General features: G+C 38.4%; 1 protein-coding gene across 1 annotated transcript; it reads left to right on the top strand.

Moving 5' to 3' along the window:
- Window positions 1-7672: 7672 nt before the first annotated feature.
- On the top strand, window positions 7673-9949 carry LOC104118411 (protein RGF1 INDUCIBLE TRANSCRIPTION FACTOR 1). Its single transcript, XM_009629640.2, has 4 exons — window positions 7673-7814; window positions 7953-8198; window positions 8682-8819; window positions 9510-9949. The coding sequence occupies exons 1-4, from the start codon at window positions 7812-7814 to the stop codon at window positions 9858-9860; spliced, it is 738 nt and encodes a 245-aa protein (XP_009627935.1). The 5' UTR covers window positions 7673-7811; the 3' UTR covers window positions 9861-9949.
- Window positions 9950-22013: the final 12064 nt, after the last annotated feature.

Below are 22013 nucleotides of genomic sequence, written 5' to 3'. Positions count from 1 at the left end.
AACGAATTCGCGCGACAGAATACAAGAAAGTGAAATTTTCCTAAGGGTTCTGCAGCCTCTCAAAGATAAGTATAGACGTCTCCGTACCGATACGCAAGACTCTACGAAACCTGCTCATGACTCGTGAGACCTATCTAACCTAGGCTCTCATACCAACTTGGCACGAACCAAAATCCCAACCTGTCGAGATGGCGCCTATCTCGATACTAGGAAAGTCGATAATCTCAATAAACCACAATTTCTTTTAATTTTGAAAATATAATATTTAAATACAATGCAAAATCCCACAAAATACTGATACGAACATTCCCCAAAACTTGGTGCCACTAAGTACATGAGCATATAATGTGAATACAAGTTTGGAAAATACTGTCTATAATAGGCTAAGACCAAATACAGTAAACAAGGAGATAGGGAAAGAGAGACAAGGTTTACGAAACACGACAGCTACCTCTAAATATCCAGAAAATCAACTGTACGAGAGAATCGACACCCACTATGTCCAGAAGCACCTGGATCTACACACGAAGTATAAGGTGTAGTATGAGCACAACCAACCTAGCAAGTAACAATAATAACTAAGGAACTGAAGATAATGATGAGATACATACTTATAGTTCACTTTCAATAATTTTAGCAAAGAATAGGCATGCTTTCAAATCCAGCAGTTTAAGTCAAATCAATTTTATACAGTTCATGTTCATGTAATATGGATATGGAATCTTTCAGAGAATTTCACAATAATGACAGATAACAAATAAATACAACAACAAATGAAAAGTAAGTACAGCCTCTCAAGGCAACAATCACTTAACTCGTCACAACAGCTTAACCACTCGGCTCTCAGCCCTCAGCACTCACACTCAATGGGTACCCATGCCCACTAGGGGTGTACAGAATTCGGAGGGGCTCCTACAGCCCAAGCGCCACAATCCGCACAGATAACTCACGTGTTACACGGATAAATCACGTGCTATAATATCCTGCACGGACAACTCACATGTCATAATATCCTTACCTCACCGATAGGCCCTAGGCCTTACTCAGTCCTCAACCTCTCTAGTCTCTCGGGGTCTCGAAAATTACAAAGATCAGCCCAATGCCTAGTGGGCATAACCTCTGAATGCCTCGAATCTAGTCACAATAATTTGTTTCAGTCAATAAAATTTATTGAAATTAATTCCATAAGAAAATACTAATTTTCCACAAAAATCCAAAATTTATCTCAAAACATCACCCTTGGGGACCACGTCTAGGAACCTGATAAAAGTTACAAAATCCGAAAACTCATTCAACCACGAGTCTAATCATACTAATTTTACCAAAATTTGATCTCAACTCAACCTCCAAATCTTCAAATCTTAAGTTCAAATCCCTAATTTACACCTCAAAAACAAGTAATCTAGTCGGATTATTCGATGATAATTCAATATTTTGGAATAGAAAGGATCACAAGGGACTTACCTCAAATTTTCCCGTGATTTCTCGCTCAAACATCGCCTCACCCGCTTTTGGAAATGTTAAAAATGACAAAATCTTGGACTCCTCTGTTTTTAACATTCTGCACAGGCGTTTCGCACCTGCGGCTCCTTTTCCGCATCTACGGAGCCGCATCTGCGATCAAAGCTCCGCTTATGCGGAAACATCTCTTAAGCCTGCCTCCACTTCTGCGATCAAGGGACCGCATCTGCACTCATCGCAGGTGTGGAATTTCCCTCGCAAATGCTACCACTGTCTCACAGCCCTCTGCCCTCATCTGTGCTTGAGAGGGCTCGCTTGTACGAGCTCGCACCTGCGATGGAATTTTCGCAGGTGCGATTGCATCAGATGGCAGAAACTTCAACTTTCTCTTCTAAGTCCGAATTTGATCCGTTAACCATCCGAAACTCACCTGAGGCCCCCGGGACCTTAACCAAATATACCAACAAGTCATAAAATATCATACGAACTTAGTCGAACCTTCAAATCACCTCAAACAACGCTAAAACCATGAATTATACCCCAATTCAAGCCTAATGAAGTCTGAAATTTCTAAATTCTACAAACGACTATGAAACCTATCAAATTACGTTCGATTGACCTCAAATTTTGCACACAAGTCATAAATGAATAACAGAGGTATTCCAATTATCAGAATCGAATTCCGACCCCGATATCAAAAAGTCAACCCCCGGTTAAACTTCCAAAAATTCACTTTTCAAGCCAAATTCCACTACGGACATCCAGATAATTTTTCGAACACGCTCCTAAGTCCAAAATCACCATAAGGAGCTATTGGAATCATCAAAATTTAAATCAGAGGTCATTTACACATAAATCCATAGTCAGACAACTTTTCTAACTTAAATTTTTTAATTATGAGACTAAGTGTCTCATTTCACTCCGAATTCCTTCCGGACCCGAACCAATTAACTCGATAAGTCATAAATCAATTGTAAGACATAAATTAAGCAGTAAATGGGGGAACGAGGTTATAATATTCAAAATGACTGCCGGATCATTACAACGGTGGGGTCCGCATCGTGATTTGGGACTTGGGAGTATGCCCGAAATCGAATTCGGAGGTCCCTAGCTCGAGTTATCGTATTTTGTCAAAACTTTGAAGTTTAAAGGTTTAAAGAATTTCAAGATTTGACAAAGTTTGAGTTTGTTGCAACCGGGTCCGGATTTTGGTTCGAGAGCTTGGTATAGATTCATTACTACATTTAATAATTTGTCTGCAAACTTTGGTGCAAAAAGGAGTTGAATTGAAGTGATTCAGTCGTCCGGTTGTTAAAATAGAAATTCTTAAGTTTCATTAAAAATTTTATTTGATTTGGTGTCTGATTCGTAGTTCTAGGTGTTATTTTGGTATTTCAATCGCGCGAGCGAGCTCGTATGAATTTTTGGACTTGTGTGTGCCTATTTGGTTTGGAACCCCGAGGGCTCGGGTGAGTTCCCGATTGGCTTTATAGTGATTGTTTGACATAGGATCATAACTGATGCCTGTTGCTTCTGGGTTCTATTGCAGATCTCGCATTTACCAAGAGATCTTCGTATTTGCGAGCATGGGCTGGGGGGTTGGTTTCTCACATTTGAGAGTACTCCGCCGCAATTGTGAAAAAGGCAGGTCCGCATTTGCGAACAAATAGTTCGCATTTGTGATGAGGACTAGGGGAAGCTTGTTCGCATTTGCAATAAGGCCCAGTTCGCATTTGCTAACAATTCATCGCAAATGCGATAGTAGCAGAAATGTTAAGACTTCGCATTTGCGGGATTCGCAATTTCGAACCCCAGGTCGCAATTGCGACATCTGCAGCTGGGTAACAACTGAGTTAGACGGGATTTTTCTCATTGTTTCAAATTTTCAACCATAAAATCCTTAGATGCGATTTTCTCAAGAACTCTTCTTCCCCAATTCATTGGTAAGTGACTTTAACCTACTTTCTTTCAATTACCCATTACATTTCATAATATTTCAATCTTAAATCTAGGATTTTCATGGTAGAAATTGAGAATTTAGGTAGAATTATGGATTTTTGTAAAATTGGAATTTAGACCTCAAATTGAGGTCGAATTTCAAAATAAATTATATAACCGAGCTCATAAATGAACGGGTAACCGGTTTTTGGTCGAATTTTGGGTTTGGACCAAGCGAGGTCGGTAGTTGACTTTTTTAATAATGACCTAAATTGAGCCTCTTTCATTCTTGGGCAGTCCCTGAGGCTTATTTTGAATTGTTTGGTCAATAAATTGCTTGATTTGGTTGGTTCAGAGGCTTGTTCGAAAGGCAAAGCCATGGTTGAGCTTTGAGTCGATTTTGGAGCGAGGTAAGTGTCGTGGTTAACCTTAACTTGAGGGATTAGGACTTGTTTGCCTATTTGATATGTGATTAAATGTTTGGGTACTACGTATATGTGAGAAGACGAATACTTATATGTTGTTGATGGGTTAAAGCATACGGGTGGGACTTGTTTCTTGTAATTTACATCCTTCGTTGGTTATGGTATCCATGCTTAGACTAGTTGATTATTTAATTGATCGTTCTTTCCGTATTTATGAACTATATGTGATAATTGAGTATTTTTGGAAGTTGCAATTTAGTATTGTTGAACCGTTGTTGACGTAAGGTTTATTCTTGCTTATTCTATCTCCCCAAATGCCATATATTCATTGCTACATGATAAGGGAGACTGTTAAAGTACGAAGGGTGATGTCGTGCTGATTATTGTTTCATTATTGATTAATACATAGTGAGGAAGAGAGTTAAAGCACGAAGGGTGATGCCATGACGTTATTGTTTCATGAAGAAATTGAGAGTAAAAGCACGAAGGGTGATGTCGTGCAGTATTTATTATTTTATGGAGAGATTGCGAGTAAAAGCATGAAGGGTGATGCCGTACCATTATTGTTGTTCCATGATGAGGTTGAGAGTTAAAGCACGATGAGTGATGCCGTGCAGTCTTTATTCATTATGTTATCCATTTCCATTGGTTGGTGATTTACTTGATGATTTTATGTTGTTATTTCTACTATAGCTATCGTATCCTGTTCCCCTTGGCATGCCCCTCCCAATAGTACATGTTTAATCTTTATTGTTATTATGTTGTACGTGTATTATCGTTTGCATAGGTTTAATCACATGGGTATCTTGTTGTAGCCTCATCACTATCTCGTCGATGTTAGACTCGACACTTACGGAGTACATTGGGTCGGTTGTACTCATACTACACTCTGCACTTCTTGTGCAAAATTTGTTACTGGTCCCAGTTGTCCGTGAGGTGCATCAGCTCAGATTAGCTTATTTGAAGACTCGAGGTAGATCTGCTGGCGTCCGCAGACCTTGAAATCCCCATCCTCTTTCCTTAATTATTGTTCATTTCATTTGAGATAGTTGTACTTATTTCAGAGTCTATTTGTAGAACTTTTAGAAGGTCATGTACTTGTGACTCCATATTCGGGTTGTACTTAGATAATGATGTTATTATGCTATTTCGTATTTGACAAGACTGAGTTGCTCTAGTGGTAGCACCTTCCACTTCCAACCAAGAGGTTGTTAGTTTGAGTCACCACAAAAGCAAGGTGGGGAGTTCTTGGAGAGAGGGAGCCGATGGTCTATCGAAAACAGTCTCTCTACCCCATGGTAGAGGTAAGGTCTGCGTACACACTACCCTCCCCAGACCCCACTAGTGGGATTATACTGGGTTGTTGTTATTGTATGCTATTTCGTATTTGTTTTAGCTTCATTTCTGTTTAATTGGTTAAATTGTTTGAAGTGTTTAAAAATTGATAAAAGAATTATTCTAATATTGGTTTGCCTAGCGAGTGAAATATTAGACGTCATTACGGTCCTGAATATCAAAATTTCGGGTCGTGACAAATCATGAATAGCTTAAGGAAAAAAAGAAAAATTGTCAAAGTGGAGTAATACAAAAGTTACTATTATAAGGGCTTTTTTGTGTTACTTTGCTGTAAAATTTCAAACCCCAAGATAACCTCTCGGTTAAAGCATAAAAGGGTGCAAGAAACAAGGGTGTTTCTTAAAATTAGCAAAAAAGAGTACGCATTAATTAATCAGGTCATTAGTTTGTCTAACTGGTGCTTCATGAGTTGTGTTTGTCTGTCTAATTAAACCTAATTAATACTACCAAAATAAGTCCAATTCATTATATGAATAAAAAGATACTCTAAGTAGCTACTTAAATGTTTTTGAAAGTTGGCAATGCGACCGACCTTTATTCCATTCTGTCTTAAGACGAATTAAAGTGAGAAAGAAGACAAGTACGAGAACACCAAAAAGTTGTTCCTCATATGAAATCCCATTTTAGTTTGGATATAAAAGTCAAATTTAATCATCAAAAGTGAGATTTCTTTTTAGTCCGACTTTTTTTTCTCTTTTAGCCCAATTTTATTTTTCGGTTTTATTTTCGGGAGCCATTAAGTTCATTCTTCTTAAATTCATTAACTCCAAATTTCACAAAGAAATATATGGTTGCCTAAAAAAGTTTAAAAGTTCAGAGGCAAGTCAATTTTACTATTACCCCAACTTAACCGTGGACTGTCAACTTTGAATCTTTCAGAAAAGCTTAACAAATAGTTAACTCAATTTCCAAAGCAGGAGAAGATAAGAAAACTAATGCTAAAGATCTCTTCAGTGGCTACAATTCTTCCACAATTGCATCATTTTGATCTGCACGAATAAAAATCCATGCGATTATTCAGCCAATGGACGGCTAACTTTTGGCCTTTCATTGGGATTATGGTTATGTTCACAAAGGAGGTAAAGTACTTTCTACCAAACAGTAATTTAAGGTCGAAGAAATTTCAACTATTTCATCGCACCTCTCCTATGTTTAATTAATAAGTTTTTAGAATTTAAAATTTATAGAATTTTTATAGCAATCTCATGGTTAATATACGATAATAACTGTATTTATAATTAAATATTTATAAATATTTAATAAAAAGTTTAATACGAATATAGAAATCGAACAAAAGTTAATGAAGACACATGACTTCATAACATATAAGCTAGGTCCGTCCCCTCTTTATATACAAATAGTCGGATGGATTATTGTTTACTTTTCATAGTCTTTATACAAATATGATACACTAATTATGCATAATATTTTATACATTATATATATGATACCTTCACTGTCTATTTTTAATTTAAACGGCTGGGTAGTTGACAGAAACATATTTCTTGACTTGCCTAGCGAAGACAAGATACTAGGAGCCCCTTTGGACATAAAATTTGATGGAAGTTTTTTTCAAAAAAATTTCATATTTTTTTGAAATCAGTGTTTGTTCATAAAATTTTTAATTTTCACTTGAATATGCATTTTGAAAATTTTCGAAAATTTGAAAAACTTCAAAAGGTTACTTTTCAAAATTTTCACTCAAATCACTCACAAAACTTCAAAAACAAGCTAAACTGAAATTTATGTCCAAATATAACTCTAAATTTCAAATACTTTCACCATTTTATCGAATTTTACAATTCTTATGTCCAAACGCCTACTGGGTTGTTCAGACCTAATTTACCAAGATACGAGAATCAAAGGACAAAGTGAAGTGCTAAAAAAAGCAAAATAAATAACATGTAAGGCAGCTCATTCAAGAAGAGTTCCATTAATTTAGGGTTTAAGCTCTCAACACCAGGAGATTGACAAATTTTTGTTTATGAAGACACGGGAACAGCGCCCACGTTCTCAGGATTATAAGGAGTTTAAATTTGATGTATAAAAAACATTTTATGAAACATATTTATTAGGTAAATATTTTAATAAATATTAATTGATCATCTAGTAAATATGATAATTTATCTGCTATCATAAGTTAAAATTTATTGTAAGTATAAATATACTGTCATCATGTATAACTTAAATCCTAATATAATTAAATCTAATTTATATTCACTGACAGTATAGTTAAAATTTTATAGAATCAATGCAATTAAACTTGCGATATACAAGTTATTTGCCTTATGATTCATCATCATCCATGTAACTAATTTCACGAATAGGTAACTCCAAATACCTTTAAAGTGACTTGGTATTATACAAATTTGTACACTATCCATGCATAAAAGTTGAACCATATATAAACTACAATTGAACCTATAGACAAAATGTTGTGTATGTACCCAAGGAATAATATATTTCATTTCCTCTCTAGTGATTCTTAATAATATATTTAATTTCTTCTCTTGTGATTCTCCTTAAATACACTAATATCCATAACATAGTTTCTCTCTTTCTCCAATCAACAAGCTATTGTTCATTGCTCAAGTGGTGAGACTTAAGAGAATACCTTTTTATGTGATTATTATGGTAAGCATTTTGTTCCAATTCTTCACCTTCTATATATGTAAAATTGAATTATTCCTTTACATACAACTTCTCTTAGTTCCTTAATTAAGTTTATTTATCAAGATCTACTTATTAATTAAGATACATAATGTTTTTTAGGGAATTCAGAAGCCATCTTGGTTGGAAGCTCTTTACATGGAGAAATTCTTTGTTCCATGTTCAATTCATGAGAGTGCAAAGAAGAATGAGAAGAATGTTTGTTGTTTGGATTGTTGCATAAGTATTTGTCCTCATTGTGTGACATCTCATCGTTTCCACAGATTACTTCAAATTAGACGTTATGTATATCATGAAGTTGTTCGACTTGAAGATTTAGAGAACCTTATAGATTGCTCCAATATTCAGGTAGTTATTCTGCAAGAAACTTGCTTTATTTTTATTTTTTAATTTATTATTTGATAATTATGGTGTCCGAGCCAACTTATGCGTACCTCGACTAATTTTATGGGGTACCTTCTACCTCCTTACCAGTGTAAGTATCGGGTGACTCTGTTCAAGTGCGGAGCTAGAAGCCTGGTTACGGTTCAGCTGAACCCAATAGATTTTGCTCAAACAATGTACTTGTATTAAAAATTCATTAAATATATATAAATATTAAGTTTAGAATCCATTTATATTAGTAGTACTTTAAATATTCGTTCTCAAATTCACAATCCATATTTTTTGAAATTCTAGCTCCGGTTCTGAGTCTCTGTCCATTAAAATTTGGATAAATGAGAGAATCACCTAATATTTTTGCATGCTTTATGAAGCTTTATTCTACTAACTTTTGTTAACAATGTCCTTGATTATTGGATTTTCTGATAGTTTAGTTTATAATTGTACTAGGCATATACAATAAACAATGCTAAGGTGGTTTTTATCAAGAAAAGGCCTCAAAACAGGCAATTCAAAGGAGGAAATTATTGCACTTCTTGTGATAGGAGTCTTCAAGAACCATACATCCATTGCTCTCTAGGGTGCAAGGTAATTTTTTCTAATCTTAAGAATTTTATGTTCTCGAGTCTCAACCATAGGTACTCATATCTATTTAATCAAATTCTTATCATAATTGATTTCCTAACAAAAATACTTAAATACATGTTATACGTGCAATTAGGTTAAGGTTCTTTACTTAGTTGAACTTAATGACCGCATCTAAGGTTCTTCACTTAGTTGAACTAAATGACAGCCTCTAAGAATTAAAGAAAGATTGAGATAATTTCACTTTTTACCCCTCTAATATTTGTAATTGGATTTTGGTCCTTGTGATATTCCACTAAGCATAATTAACCTTGAATTATCTGAAAAATGTGTGTTTGGTCCCTTTACATAAGAAATGTGCTATATTACCCTCAACTATAGAGTAGCATCACATATTTTAACATACACATGGGTAATTGAATGGATTAGTAGTTAGTAATTCAATAATTTGTGAAGATTCACGAGCAAAAGGATCGAAAGTACATATTCCATTTAATTAAAAGGTTAAATGTGCTGAACCAGACATCAAAAGACGAAAAATAGAATTTATCAATAATTCAAAGAGTAAAAGAGCAAAATTTCCGTTAACTTAAGACTGAGATGTTATAGACTAAAAGGATTGAAGTTAAATTATCGTAACAACATATTATTAATTAATTGGTGGTTGATAACAACTTTGTTTGTTATGATCAGGTAGAGTTTGTGCTAATGCACAACAAGGACCTTTCTCCATTTCTAAGAAAATGCACAACTCTACAACTTAGTCCAGACTTCTTTATCCCTCAAGACATGGCCGATGATGACATGGCGAACGAGACAGCTCATTCAACGGTCGTGGACAACGACGAGCCATGCGGCTCGTCGTCGTCCGGCTCGGGATCGGAAAACATGAGCTTTCCCTGCACTGAGTTTGTAAGGAAGAAGAGAAGTGGAATGCATGTATGTGGAAGAACAGCTAATAACTATAAGGACATTATAGAGGAGGACATGGCTACTAGTATGAGTAGAAGAAAAGGCATTCCTCAAAGATCTCCATTGTGTTAGGATTTAGTAGTATATTAACTCGGTTTCAAATATTAGTTGTTTTGTCAACCTAAATTTGTTTTAAAATAATATTTGACGTTTTAGAAGTTTCTTTTCGAATCTCCTTATTATTTGAATAAGTGAAATATTAGTCAAAAAACGTTTAAGAAGAGATAATTTAGACAACCATCGTACCCATGTTATTAGCTACTAAGTATAACTTTTGACATGGTAATAAGCACTTGATCTAACAATAACATTCTTTATACTTAATTCTTTTTTGTACCTCATTATTGATCGGATTTATTTTTTCTTGACTCGATGATCATGCTACCCCCCCCCCCCCCCCCTCTTCCTTTCTCTCAGATACATACCCACAGTCAATTAAATTTTGATGTTAATTAATTACTTGGTTAGGGTGTTTTGTCTTAATTGCACCACGTGATTCCCTCTTCCTATTTTTTTTTTTTTTTCTTGTTTGGTGATTTTAAATTTCCAACATCATATAATAATAGTTGGAATTGTCAATTCAGAATCTTGTATTGTTTTATATCGAACGATTTCTATGCGTGCAAATTTCAAAATCACTCGAACTGTTTTGTAAGAAGAGTCTAGCTTTAATGGCCAGCGCAAGTCATAAATAAGAAAATCGGTTTTATAATTGACTAAAAATATTTTTTCTAATTATATGACTCCTCTCTTCGGAGATCGGTAAAAATAGAACACATAAGGGCGATAAAATACATAAAATCTTTATATATGATTATTGTTTTCTATTTATATTGTAACTCGGAAGACATTTCCTCTTCAAATAATTGAATACAAATGCCGAAGTATGACATGCGACATTTCTCCATAATAATGTCTTTGTCTATGGATATCAAGGAATATTCTTACTGTAATTTGAGGTTCTTGTGTTTTCTTTTACTCTTTTTTTTTCTAGTTAATTTCCTACTTAAACTCTTGAACTCCATTGTAGAGTTAATGTCCTCCTTAGACGACTTGGTGGAGTTGTTTTTATTTACCATCTTTGTAAGTGAATACTGTGGCAATGTGGCATTTCAGTCTACTCATGAACTTAATTTGGCGAACTTATGTAATTTCAATCTAAATCCAGCAACACATATCTTTATATATGAAATTACTTCGTCCTTTTTAATGTCTTTTTAATGTCTTATATCTTTGAACTAGCAATTTTAACCCAGTCATGTACTTAGTTTAATTAGACGGTCATTAATACAACTACTATCTCTTAATCCCTAGGTATTTGACATCAACTACATAACTTTTCAGTAGCTATTTCCTTTCATTCATACAGACTTTTATTCAAATAATCGATAAGTTGAGGTTAAATTCTCTAGCACTAGAGGTAGTTTAGATAGTCATTAGCTGGGCAAACAAGGTCTTCCAAAATAGCTAGGCATCAAAATATCATGTATATATGGGCTCATAAGAAGAGTAATTTTTTTACACTATTAGTATAATTAATTAATATGTGGCAGTATATTAGTAATTGTTTTACCATTAGTGTATATATATATCATACACTCCTATATTGAAGAGTTATCTTTTTTTTAGCTTCATAAATTGGTTCATCTTGCTTAATATATAAATCATCTTTTTCCCAACTTTGTTTATTTTTCATTCTCTACAGTCAATACTTGATATTTCTATTCATTCTTACGATTTGTGTCAAGTTATACCACATACCCTTAGAATTACGTATAAATTTAACTCAATTCGTTCGAGTAAAGACTTCGGACCTGATTCCGACTGAAAAGATGCTTTTTCCCGAGGAGTGGAACATGAAGCGTAAGTGTAATTCTGCTGTTATCTTCTACTATTTTGCCTCTTCATTCCTTTTCTCACCGATATCCCCTTTTTTGTGATGCAGCGGTTCCTTGGATGCCTGGTGCAGTCCCCGATCTCAAGAACTGGGTACGGGATCTAGCTTCGACCTGCACATACGCCGAGCGCTTGTGGCGTGATTTGTCAAAGGGACGATGGGAGGCCAAAAATCATGGTGAGCCTTTTTCTCGTATCTTTGGTAGTTCGAAGGAGATGCTTTCCATACATTTAAATCAATTTTCTTGAATGTAGGTGTGGGCAAAGATGCGATTTTGAGACCCTCATCCGTCGAGGAAGAGGCTTCAGCCTATGATCCAAAGTCGGTGAAAGATAATAAGAGAAAAAGGGCCTCCGCCTCTGAAGATCCAAAATCGAAGATGAGGATAGCTCGAAAGCTGAGGAAGAATACCATTCCTTTGACCGTTGAATCAGTTCTACATCTAAGGGATGAAAACGACGACGAAGAAAAGAATGACGGGTCCGTGCTGGTGGCCCGAATGAAGAAATCCATCGATGCCCCAAAGGCAGCTGAATCGATGGTGATTTATAAAGCTTCGCCTCAGACTGAGGAGATATCGAAGGAAGGTTCGGTTAGAGTCCCCAAATCATTAGAGATCTAGGATGCTTCCCACCGAAGTCAACAAACGGTGGGTATATCGAAAGGGGTCGACCGGTCCTGAAGCTCTCCGAACTGAGGAGAACGCCCCAAGCGAGTCGCTTGGGGCTATAGTAATCGTAGACTCGCCCACTCTCCCTGCCTTTTCCGAAGGGGTGATTCGGGAAACCCAAGCTTTGGGGGCCCTCGAGATGAGCCGGTCTCATGAAGGGGAGGACCCCTTCAGTGATTTGTTTAATAGGGTCGAAGACGCTGCTGGCCCAAGTGATGTGTCAGGCCTTTTTTGCGAAGTGCATCAAGCTCTAAATCGGGTAAGCTTTAACTCTCTTCGTTAATATTACTTTTATGTTTGCTATTCTTTTCTAACTTTTTTTCTTCTTTCTTTGCTGGCCGTGGCGGTTCATCGAGAAGCACATTCTCGGTCTCGAGCTGAGCTGCATCGATTCGAGGCCGACCTCCAACGAGTTACGGAGGAGAGGAACGCCCCCAAACTCCTTTTCGGTCAAAGAAAAGAAGAAACCAAAACCCTTCAAGCTGAGTTAGCCAGGGCTCATCAAGACCAGACCGACCTGACCGAGCAGGTAATGATTATATTAAGAACTCATGGGCTTGATTCAGGATTGAAGGCTAATATTTCGATCTCACAGCTGCAGCAGAAACTCGAGACGATCGGGCAACTTCGTGAGGAAATTGATATAATAAGGGCCGAGACCATTGGATGGAAAACTGGCATGGACTATGTTGCTGCAGAAAAGGAAACTGTTCGGGCTCAGTTGTCATCGACTTCAAGCCAACTTCAAGACATGAAGGAGAAGAGCTCGGTTCAAGAGAGAAGAATAGAGGAACTCGAGGCTCAGTTGGCCTCTGAACTTGCCAAGGCCAAATCTGATGCAGAGAAAGCAAAGTCCTATGCAGATGCATTAATGGCCGTCTATCAGGCAGATGTTGAAGCTGCTCAGGTACAAGAAAGTGAGGCAACCGAGATCGCCAACACTCGAGCACATTGGGTTGCTGAACTTGCTAAATGCCGGTCTCGGGATGATATAGCCCGTAGGCTTATTAGTCGAGTGAGATATTCGAACTCGAAGTATTGTAGCCCGTATGCTTGAGTGTTTGCTCAAACTCGAGATGATGTAGCCCATATGCTTATTAGTCGAGTGAGTGATTTGAACTCGAAGTAATGTAGCCCGTAGGCTTAATGGTCGAGTAAGTGTTTGCTCAAACTCGAGATGATGTAGCCCGTAGGCTTATTAGTCGAGTGAGTGTTTGCTCAAACTCGAGATGATGTAGCCCGTAGGCTTTTTAGTCGAGTGAGTGATTCGAACTCGAAGTAATGTAGCCCGTAGTCTTAATGGTCGAGTGAATGATTCGAACTCGAAATAAGGTAGCACATAGGCTTAGTAGTTGAGTTGAGTGATTGCTTGAACCTGAAGTAATGTAGCTCGTAGGCTTGATGGTCGAGTGAGTGATTCAAACTCGAAGTAATGTAGCCCGTAGGCTTAATGGTCGAGTGAGTGTTTGCTCAAACTCGAGATGATGTAGCCCGTAGGCTTATTAGTCGAGTGAGTGTTTGCTCAAACTCGAGATGATGTAGCCCGTAGGCTTTTTAGTCAAGTGAGTGATTCGAACTCGAAGTAATGTAGCCCGTAGGCTTAATGGTCGAGTGAATGATTCGAACTCGAAGTAATGTAGCCCGTAGGCTTAATGGTCGAGTGAGTGTTTGCTCAAACTCAAGATGATGTAGCCCGTAGGCTTAATAGTCGAGTGAGTGTTTGCTCAAATTCGAGATGATGTAGCCCGTAGGCTTTTTAGTCGAGTGAGTGATTTGAACTCGAAGTAATGTAGCCCGTACGCTTAATGGTCGAGTGAGTGATTCTAACTCGAAGTAATGTAGCCCGTAGGCTTAATGGTCGAGTGAGTGTTTGTTCAAACTCGAGATGATGTAGCCCGTAGGCTTATTAGTCGAGTGAGTGTTTGCTCAAACTCGAGATGATGTAGCCCGTAGTCTTTTTAGTCAAGTGAGTGATTCGAACTCGAAGTAATGTAGCCCGTAGGCGTTTTAGTCGAGTGAGTGATTTGAACTCGAAGTAATGTAGACCGTAGGCTTAATGGTCGAGTGAGTGATTCTAACTCGAAGTAATGTAGCCCGTATGCTTAATGGTCGAGTGAGTGTTTGCTCAAACTCGAGATGATATAGCCCGTAGGCTTTTTAGTCTAATGATTGATTCGAACTCGAAGTAATGTAGCCCGTAGGCTTAATGGTCGAGTGAGTGTTTGCTCAAACTCGAGATGATATAGCCCGTAGGCTTATTAGTCGAGTAAGTGATTGCTCAAACTCGAGATGATGTAGCCCGTAGGCTTATTAGTCGTCCATCCTTGAGCCTGTTTGCGCAATAGATCATGAAATAGAGGACATCACGAGATATGGGCAAAGAAGTTTCTTTTCATGTTGTTATACATGTGTTTATATTTTATACCAGGGATCGAGCAATCTACATGAGCATGGTTCGTTTTGACCATTTAGCTATTACAAATTTTCCTATCGGAACCCTGTTGTTATGAAGTAATATTCTTGCATCGAACTTGATATATTTGAGGGTAATGCCCCACCAGTATTTGAGGTTGATTGTAAAGAGGCCCCGGATACTGTTAAATCGTTCTAAGTTAGCACGATCAATGGTTGCCTCATTAAAAACCTTGCCAAAAACCCCATTTGGGATAAAACCGGTCTAAGGAAAAAAGAGTGCAACACGTGCTTTCAGACCTAAGGCTTCATGTTGAATGAACCATACTTGTTCTTTGATTGAACTCCTGCTAGTGTTAGTTTCGAAATATAAACGAATATGGGAGGGTCGTACCTTAGCAATAGTATCGTTTTAGGTGTGACACATTCCAATTACTTGGTAGTTGTTCGCCGTTTATAATACCGAGTTTGTAGAATCCTTTACCGATATTTTCAAGTACATGATACGGTCCTTCCTAGTTTGGACCCTGTTTTCCTTCGTTTGGATTTCTGGTGCTGAGGGTGACTTTCCTTAGCACTAAGTCCCCAATATTAAAGTGGCGAAGATTGGTTCTTCGATTATAGTATCTTTCGATCCACTGCTTTTGGGTGGAAATTAGACGAAAGCGGTTCTCGTTTTTCGTCCAATAATTTGAGGCTAGTATTCATAGCCTCGTGATTTGATTCTTCTGTTGTATATCGATACCTGGCACTGGGTTCCCCGACTTCGACTGAAATCAAGGCTTCAGAGCCATATACTAAGGAGAACGGAGTTGCCCTCGTAGTGGATTTTGATGTTGTTCGATATGCTCAAAGAACTTCGGGCAGGATCTCTCTCCATTTTTCCTTAGCGTCGTTCAACCTTTTCTTTAGGTTTTGAATGATAGTACTGTTTGTCGATTCAGCCTGTACGTTCCCACTAGGGTGATACAGTGTTGATAATATCCTTTTTATTTTGTGGTCTTCGAGGAATTTCGTCACTTTGCTGCCGATAAATTATTTCCCATTGTCACACACTATTTCGGCGGGTATCCCAAATTGACATCTGATATGATCCCAGATGAAGTTATAACCTCTTTCTCTCTCACTTTCTCGAACGCCTGTGCTTCAACCCATTTAGAGAAATAGTCAGTCATAAATAAAATGAACTTAACTTTACCTGGGGCCGATGGTAGAGGGCCGACGATGTCCATTCACCATTTCATGAATGGCCATAGAGATAGAACTGAGTGAAGTTGTTCTCCGGGCTGATGGATCATCGGTGCAAACTTTTGACATTTGTCACATTTTCGAACAAACTCCTTTGCATCTTTGTCCATATCGATCCAATAATATCCTGCTCTGATTATTTTTCGGACTAAGGATTCGGCACCGGAATGATTTCTACAAGTTCCCTCGTGAATCTCACGTAGGATGTAGCCGGTGTCTCCTGGACCTAAACATACTGCCAATGGTCCATCGAATGTCCTTCGGTATAATGTTCCATCTGCATTCAATGTGAATCGAGCAACTTTGGTTCGCAGGACCCTCAAACTTTTAGGGTCCGATGTGAGTTTTCCGTTCTCCAAGTATTAAATATACGTATTCTTCCAATCCTAGGTTAAGCTTATAGAATTTATCTCGGCATGACCTTCTTCGATCACGGACCTCGAGAGTTGAACGACAGTCCCCCAGCTGATCTTATCTTCCTCGACAGATGATCCCAAATTTGCAAGTGCATTGGCCTCACTGTTTTGTTCTCGAGGTATATGCTGTAAAGTCCATTCTTTCAAACGGTGCAAAGTCACATGTAGTTTGTCCAAATACCTTTGCGTTATATCCTCTCGAACTTAGAAGGTTTTGTTTACTTGATTTACCATCAGTAAAGAGTCACACTTAGCTTGAACGACCACTACTCCAAAGCTTTTAGCTAACTCGAGACCTGCAATTATGGCCTCATACTCGGCCTCGTTGTTAGTCAACCTAGTAGTTTTGATAGATTGCCTAATAGTGCTACCCGTAGGCCGCTTTAAAACGATGCCTAGCCCGGACCCTTTCAGGTTTGAAGCCCAGTCTGTGAAAAGGGTCCATACTCTCGATGACGTACCCGATTTCAACAAGAGTTCTTTTTCGATTTTGGGTACGAGGATTGGCATGAAATGGGCCATGAAATTTGCTAAAATTCGAGAATTGATGGACGTCCTGGGTTGATATTCTATATTGTACCCACTGATTTCGACTGCCCATTTGTCCAATCGACTTTATAGTTCGGGCTTGTGTAAAATATTACAAAGTGGTTAAGTGGTTAATACGCATATGGGGTGACATTGAAAGTATGGTTTTAACTTTCTAGAGGTGCTTATCAGCGCCAGTGCTAATTTCTCTAAGTGTGGATATCTAGTTTCTTCTTCCCCTAAGGTTCAACTTACATAATAAATAGAAAATTGTGTACCTTGATCTTCTCGAACTAGGACACCGCTTACCGCAATTTTTGAAACTGCCAAATACAAGCAAAGTTTCTCATCTGTCATTGGAGTGTGCAACAGTGGTGGGCTCGCTGGGTATTGTTTCAATTCCTCTAATGCATGTTGGCATTCCGGGGTCCAGGTGAAATTGTTCTTCTTTCTGAGCAGAGAAAAAAATATGTGACTTTGATCTGACGACCTTGAAATGAATCGGCCTAAGGCAGCGATCCGCCCCGTTAGCCTCTGCACGACTTTTACACTATCCACGATGGTGATGCCTTCGATGGACTTGATTTTATCGGGGTTGATCTCGATCCCTCGATTCGATACCATGAAGCCAAGAAACTTTCCTGATCTAACCCCGAAAGCACATTTCTCGAGGTTAAGCTTCATGTTGTATTTCTTTAAAATCTCGAATGTTTCCTGCAAATGAGCCAAATGGTCCTCTGCGCGTAGGGACATAACTAGCATGTCATCAATATAAACTTCCATTGATTTACCTATTTGTTCATCGAACATTTTATTTACTAGGCGTTGGTAAGTAGCTCCTGCATTTTTTAGCCCGAAGGGCATTAACATTATAACAATAGGTTCCATACTTGGTGATAAATGAAGTCTTTTCTCGGTCCTCCGGGTTCATTTGGATTTGATTGTACCCGGAATAGGCATCGAGAAAAGTAAGGATCTCGTGGCCGGCCGTGGCATCGATCATGCGATCGATGTTAGGTAGTGGAAAAGAATTATTGGGGCATGCCTTGTTTAAATCCTTGTAATTTACATACATTCTAAGTTTGTTCCCTTTTTTAGGGACTACAACCACATTGGCTAACCATTCAGGATATTTTACTTCCCGAATGGATCCTATTTTGAGAAGTTTAGTTACCTTGTTCTTTATGAATGCGTGTTTTACCTTGGACTAGGGTCTTCTCTTTTGCTTTATCAGTTTGAACCTAGGGTCCAGGCTTAGATGATGCGTCGTTATATCAGGTGGGATCCCTATTATGTCTAAATGGGACCAAGAAAAACAATCTATATTATCAATAAGAAATCGAATAAGCTTTTTTCTAAGTTCGGGGGTTAATCCCGTTCCCTGGTATACCTTTCGTTCGGGCAGATATTCGATTAGTACGACTTGCTCTAGTTCTTCGACCGTTGATTGGGCTGCATCGGAATCATCGGGAACCACGAAGAATCTTGGGATCCCTTGTTCATCATCTTCGTCAATCTTCTGATCTTCTAGTTGGTTCAAAGCTGACGTTTGTGATTGCTATTTGGCATCACGTTCCCCCTTCGAGCCCGAACCCTTTGTCGATGAAGGCGAGGATATCAGAATTGCTTCTTCGACGGCATACATTTCCCTTGCGGCCGGTTGTTCCCCGTACACTGTTTTGATTCCCTCCGATGTTGAGTATTTAAGAACCTGGTGGAAGGTCGAAAGGTACAGCTCTCATATTGTGGATCCACGACCTTCCAAAAAGGGCGTGGTATCTCATATCGCCTTCTATTACATGGAACTTCATTTCATGGATAGTTTCGGCCACGTTTATCGGCAGATTTATCTCGCCTTTGGTAGTTTCACATGCCATATTGAATCCATTTAGAACCACGGTTGCGGGTACGACCTGGTCCTGTAGACCGAGCTATTCTATAACCTTCGATCTAATAATGTTGGCCGAGCTACCTGGATCAATTAACACACGCTTAACATTAGTTTTATTCATAAGTACAGATATTACCAGTACATCATTGTGAGGTTGCATGACTCCTTCTGCATCTTCATCATTAAAGGACAATGTTCCTAGGGGTGCGTAATACCAAGTTCGAGATCGCTTTTCTCTCATAACCGATGTCTTAGTGTGTTTAAGTACCAGCCACTGAGGGGTATCGACGGCACCGATGATCAAGTGGATGATGTGTTGTGGTTCTTGTTGTTCGTTTTGTTTACCGAAATCCCTGTTTTTGAATTGGTTTTTGGCTCTATCGCTTAAAAATTCTCGAAGGTGCCCTTTATTGAATAACCGGGCTACTTCCTCTCTTAGTTGCCTGCAATCTTTCGTTCTGTGCCTATGGGTGCCATGATATTCACACATTTGATTGGGGTTCCTCTGGGCAAGATCGATCTGCATGGGTCGAGGACATTTAATTTCCTTGATGCGTCCGATAGCCGACACGATGGCGGATGCATCGATGTTGAAGTAATACTCTGATAGTCGTGGTGCTTCCTTAGGTCCGGTATGCCTATCGAACCCATTTCTGTTCATCAGTACCCGAGAACCTTGGCTTTGATCATTTCTCTTTTTGCCTCGTACGGGGTTATGTGAAAGTTTGCTAACCCGACGATCTCCGTTGTACGACCGGTATCGATCCTTGCTTGACCTTGGTTCTCGATCGCTATCCCTTTTAAAATCGGACCCGAAACCCAACTGATCGTCTTCGACCCTTATTTTAGATTGATATCGATTGTGCACATCGGCCCAAGTAATAGTTGGGTATTCGATTAGGTTATGTTTCAGCCGCCGTGAAGCCATCGAGCTTCATTCATTCAGACCTTGAGTGAAAGCTTGAATAGCCCAATCGTCTTTGACTGGTGGTAGATCCATTCGTTCCATTTGGATACGAGATACAAATTCTCTTAGCATCTCGTTATCCTTTTTGTCTTACCTTGAATAGGTCCGACTTTCGGGTCTCAACTTTTATGGCCCCGGCAAGTGCTTTTACGAAATAATCTGCAAGCATAGCAAAAGAATCAATAGAGTTAGATGGTAAATTATGATACCATATCATTGCCCCCTTCAAGAGGGTTTCACCAAATATTTTCAATAATACATATTCAATCTCATCATCTTCTAGATCGTTTTCTTTAATGGCACATGTGTAAGAGGTGACATATTCGTTGAGGTCGGTCGTCCCATTATACTTAAGAATTTCGGGCAGGCGAAACTTCTTTGGGATTGGTTTAGGGGCCGCGCTGTGGGGGAAAGGCTTCTGTATGAATTTTTTGGAATTTAAGCCTTTCAATATCGGGGGTGCCCCCGGGATCTGATCAACCCCGGAGTTGTACGTTTTCACCTTTTTGTTATTTTCTTCGATCCTCTTTTCTCCTGATTCTATTCATTTATTGAGTTCTTCGAACATCTTAGCAATTTCGGGATTGGTCCCCGATTCTTGCTCATTTGACCTTACTACAGCTGGCTCCGTTATGTGGGTGATTTCCCGGGATAGACTGGGCTTCGATCTGCTCGGTACTTGTGTTTGACTCTGCAACTGAGCTATCGCTATATGTTGAGTTTGCAACATTTCAAAAATCATACGCAAGCTGATTCCGTTTTCCTCAACGTTATGGGTGTCTCGAGGTGCAGATCGAGTACCACCATGAATGCTATTTTCAGGCTTAGAACGTTGGTTTTCCTCAATAGCCACGTGCGGATTAACGTCTAATGCTACTTCGATTCGGGCCCCAACGGCATTGACAAGCAGCCTTTCGGCCCTGGTTGTCAAGTTGTTATTTTTTCCTTGAAGGCCAGCTTCGTTGTCGATAGGTAAGGCCATTAATTGAGAGTTCGTTGTTACTAATTCGAAATCAAAGATACTTTCAACAACAAGTGTAAGATGGTGCTTTTAGCAGATTCGTACTAAATAACCACTGTTATCCTTAGCCCCACGGTGGGCGCCAAACTGTTTACTCAAAAAACGGATTGAGTTAAATTTGTACGTAGTTCTAAGGGTATGTGGTATAACTTGACATAAATTGTAAGAATGAATAGAAATATCAAGTGTTGACTGTAGAGAATGAAAAATAAGCAAAGTTGGGAAGAAGATGATTTATAGATTAAGCAAGATGAATCAATTTATAAAGCTAAAAAATGATAACTCTTCAATATAGGAGTGTATGATATCTCAGTTACAATGTATGCAAAAACTTGGTGCTTACAGAAATAATAATCATCCATTTTATAGTGGAGGGATCCTACTTTAGATATAATTAAAAATACATAGTGGGAGACCCATGACAAATCAGATTTTTCATAATTCCTGCCAGGATTCTCTCCTCTAGTGGGATTGCAACGGCTCTTGTCTATGAGCTCGGTATCGACTCGAGCTCTCGATCTCGACTCGAGCTCTCGATCTCGATTCGAGCTCTCGATCTTGACTCGAGCTCGATTCTGACTCGGATCCTTGTATTGATTCGGGGTCAGTGTTGGTCGGTATCTGCCTTATAAGCTCGATAATTTCACTTTGCATCATAGTTCGATTTGGATTCAAGCTCAATAATGATATCGAGCTCGACATTGATCGGTCCCTAGGGCTCGAAGCTTGGTGATCTGACTTCGGACCTCAACCTGATATTATGAAGACGCTTCTCCGATCCAATGCATTACCATTTCGACCAGTTCGTACGAAAGACTAACCGATTTTTACCGTATACATAATTTAAACTCAAGAAAATAATATCATAATCTTAGTGAAAAACGCAATTAAGGATTTGGGATTTGGGACACGTATCATTTCCTTAATTGTTTTCTCCTACTCCTAAAAGGTTTGCAAAATCTAAACCCATGCACATTAGGATTTAGGATATTTATAAAATTACTCCGATTCCTATAAGGTTTCAAAATCAACTTATAATATATATATGTATATATATATATATATATATATGTATATATATATATATATATATATATAACCCCTTGATTGCCATCTTTCTTCTATAATAATCTCACTGGCAATTTGACCTAGCATTCAAATCATCACCCTACAAA

Source organism: Nicotiana tomentosiformis, chromosome 6, assembly GCF_000390325.3.
Source record: "Nicotiana tomentosiformis chromosome 6, ASM39032v3, whole genome shotgun sequence".
Taxonomy (NCBI): Eukaryota; Viridiplantae; Streptophyta; class Magnoliopsida; order Solanales; family Solanaceae; genus Nicotiana; species Nicotiana tomentosiformis.
Note: the sequence above shows the minus strand (reverse complement) of the source record. Positions and strands in the feature narration are given on the sequence as shown.

What these genes read in the sequence shown, in the direction of transcription:
- LOC104118411 (XM_009629640.2), top strand. An exon ending in TAGATTGCTCCAATATTCAG is followed by an intron (nt 8,199 to 8,681) that starts GTAGTTATTCTG and finishes TAATTGTACTAG; the next exon opens with GCATATACAATAAACAATGC. An exon ending in ATTGCTCTCTAGGGTGCAAG is followed by an intron (nt 8,820 to 9,509) that starts GTAATTTTTTCT and finishes TGTTATGATCAG; the next exon opens with GTAGAGTTTGTGCTAATGCA.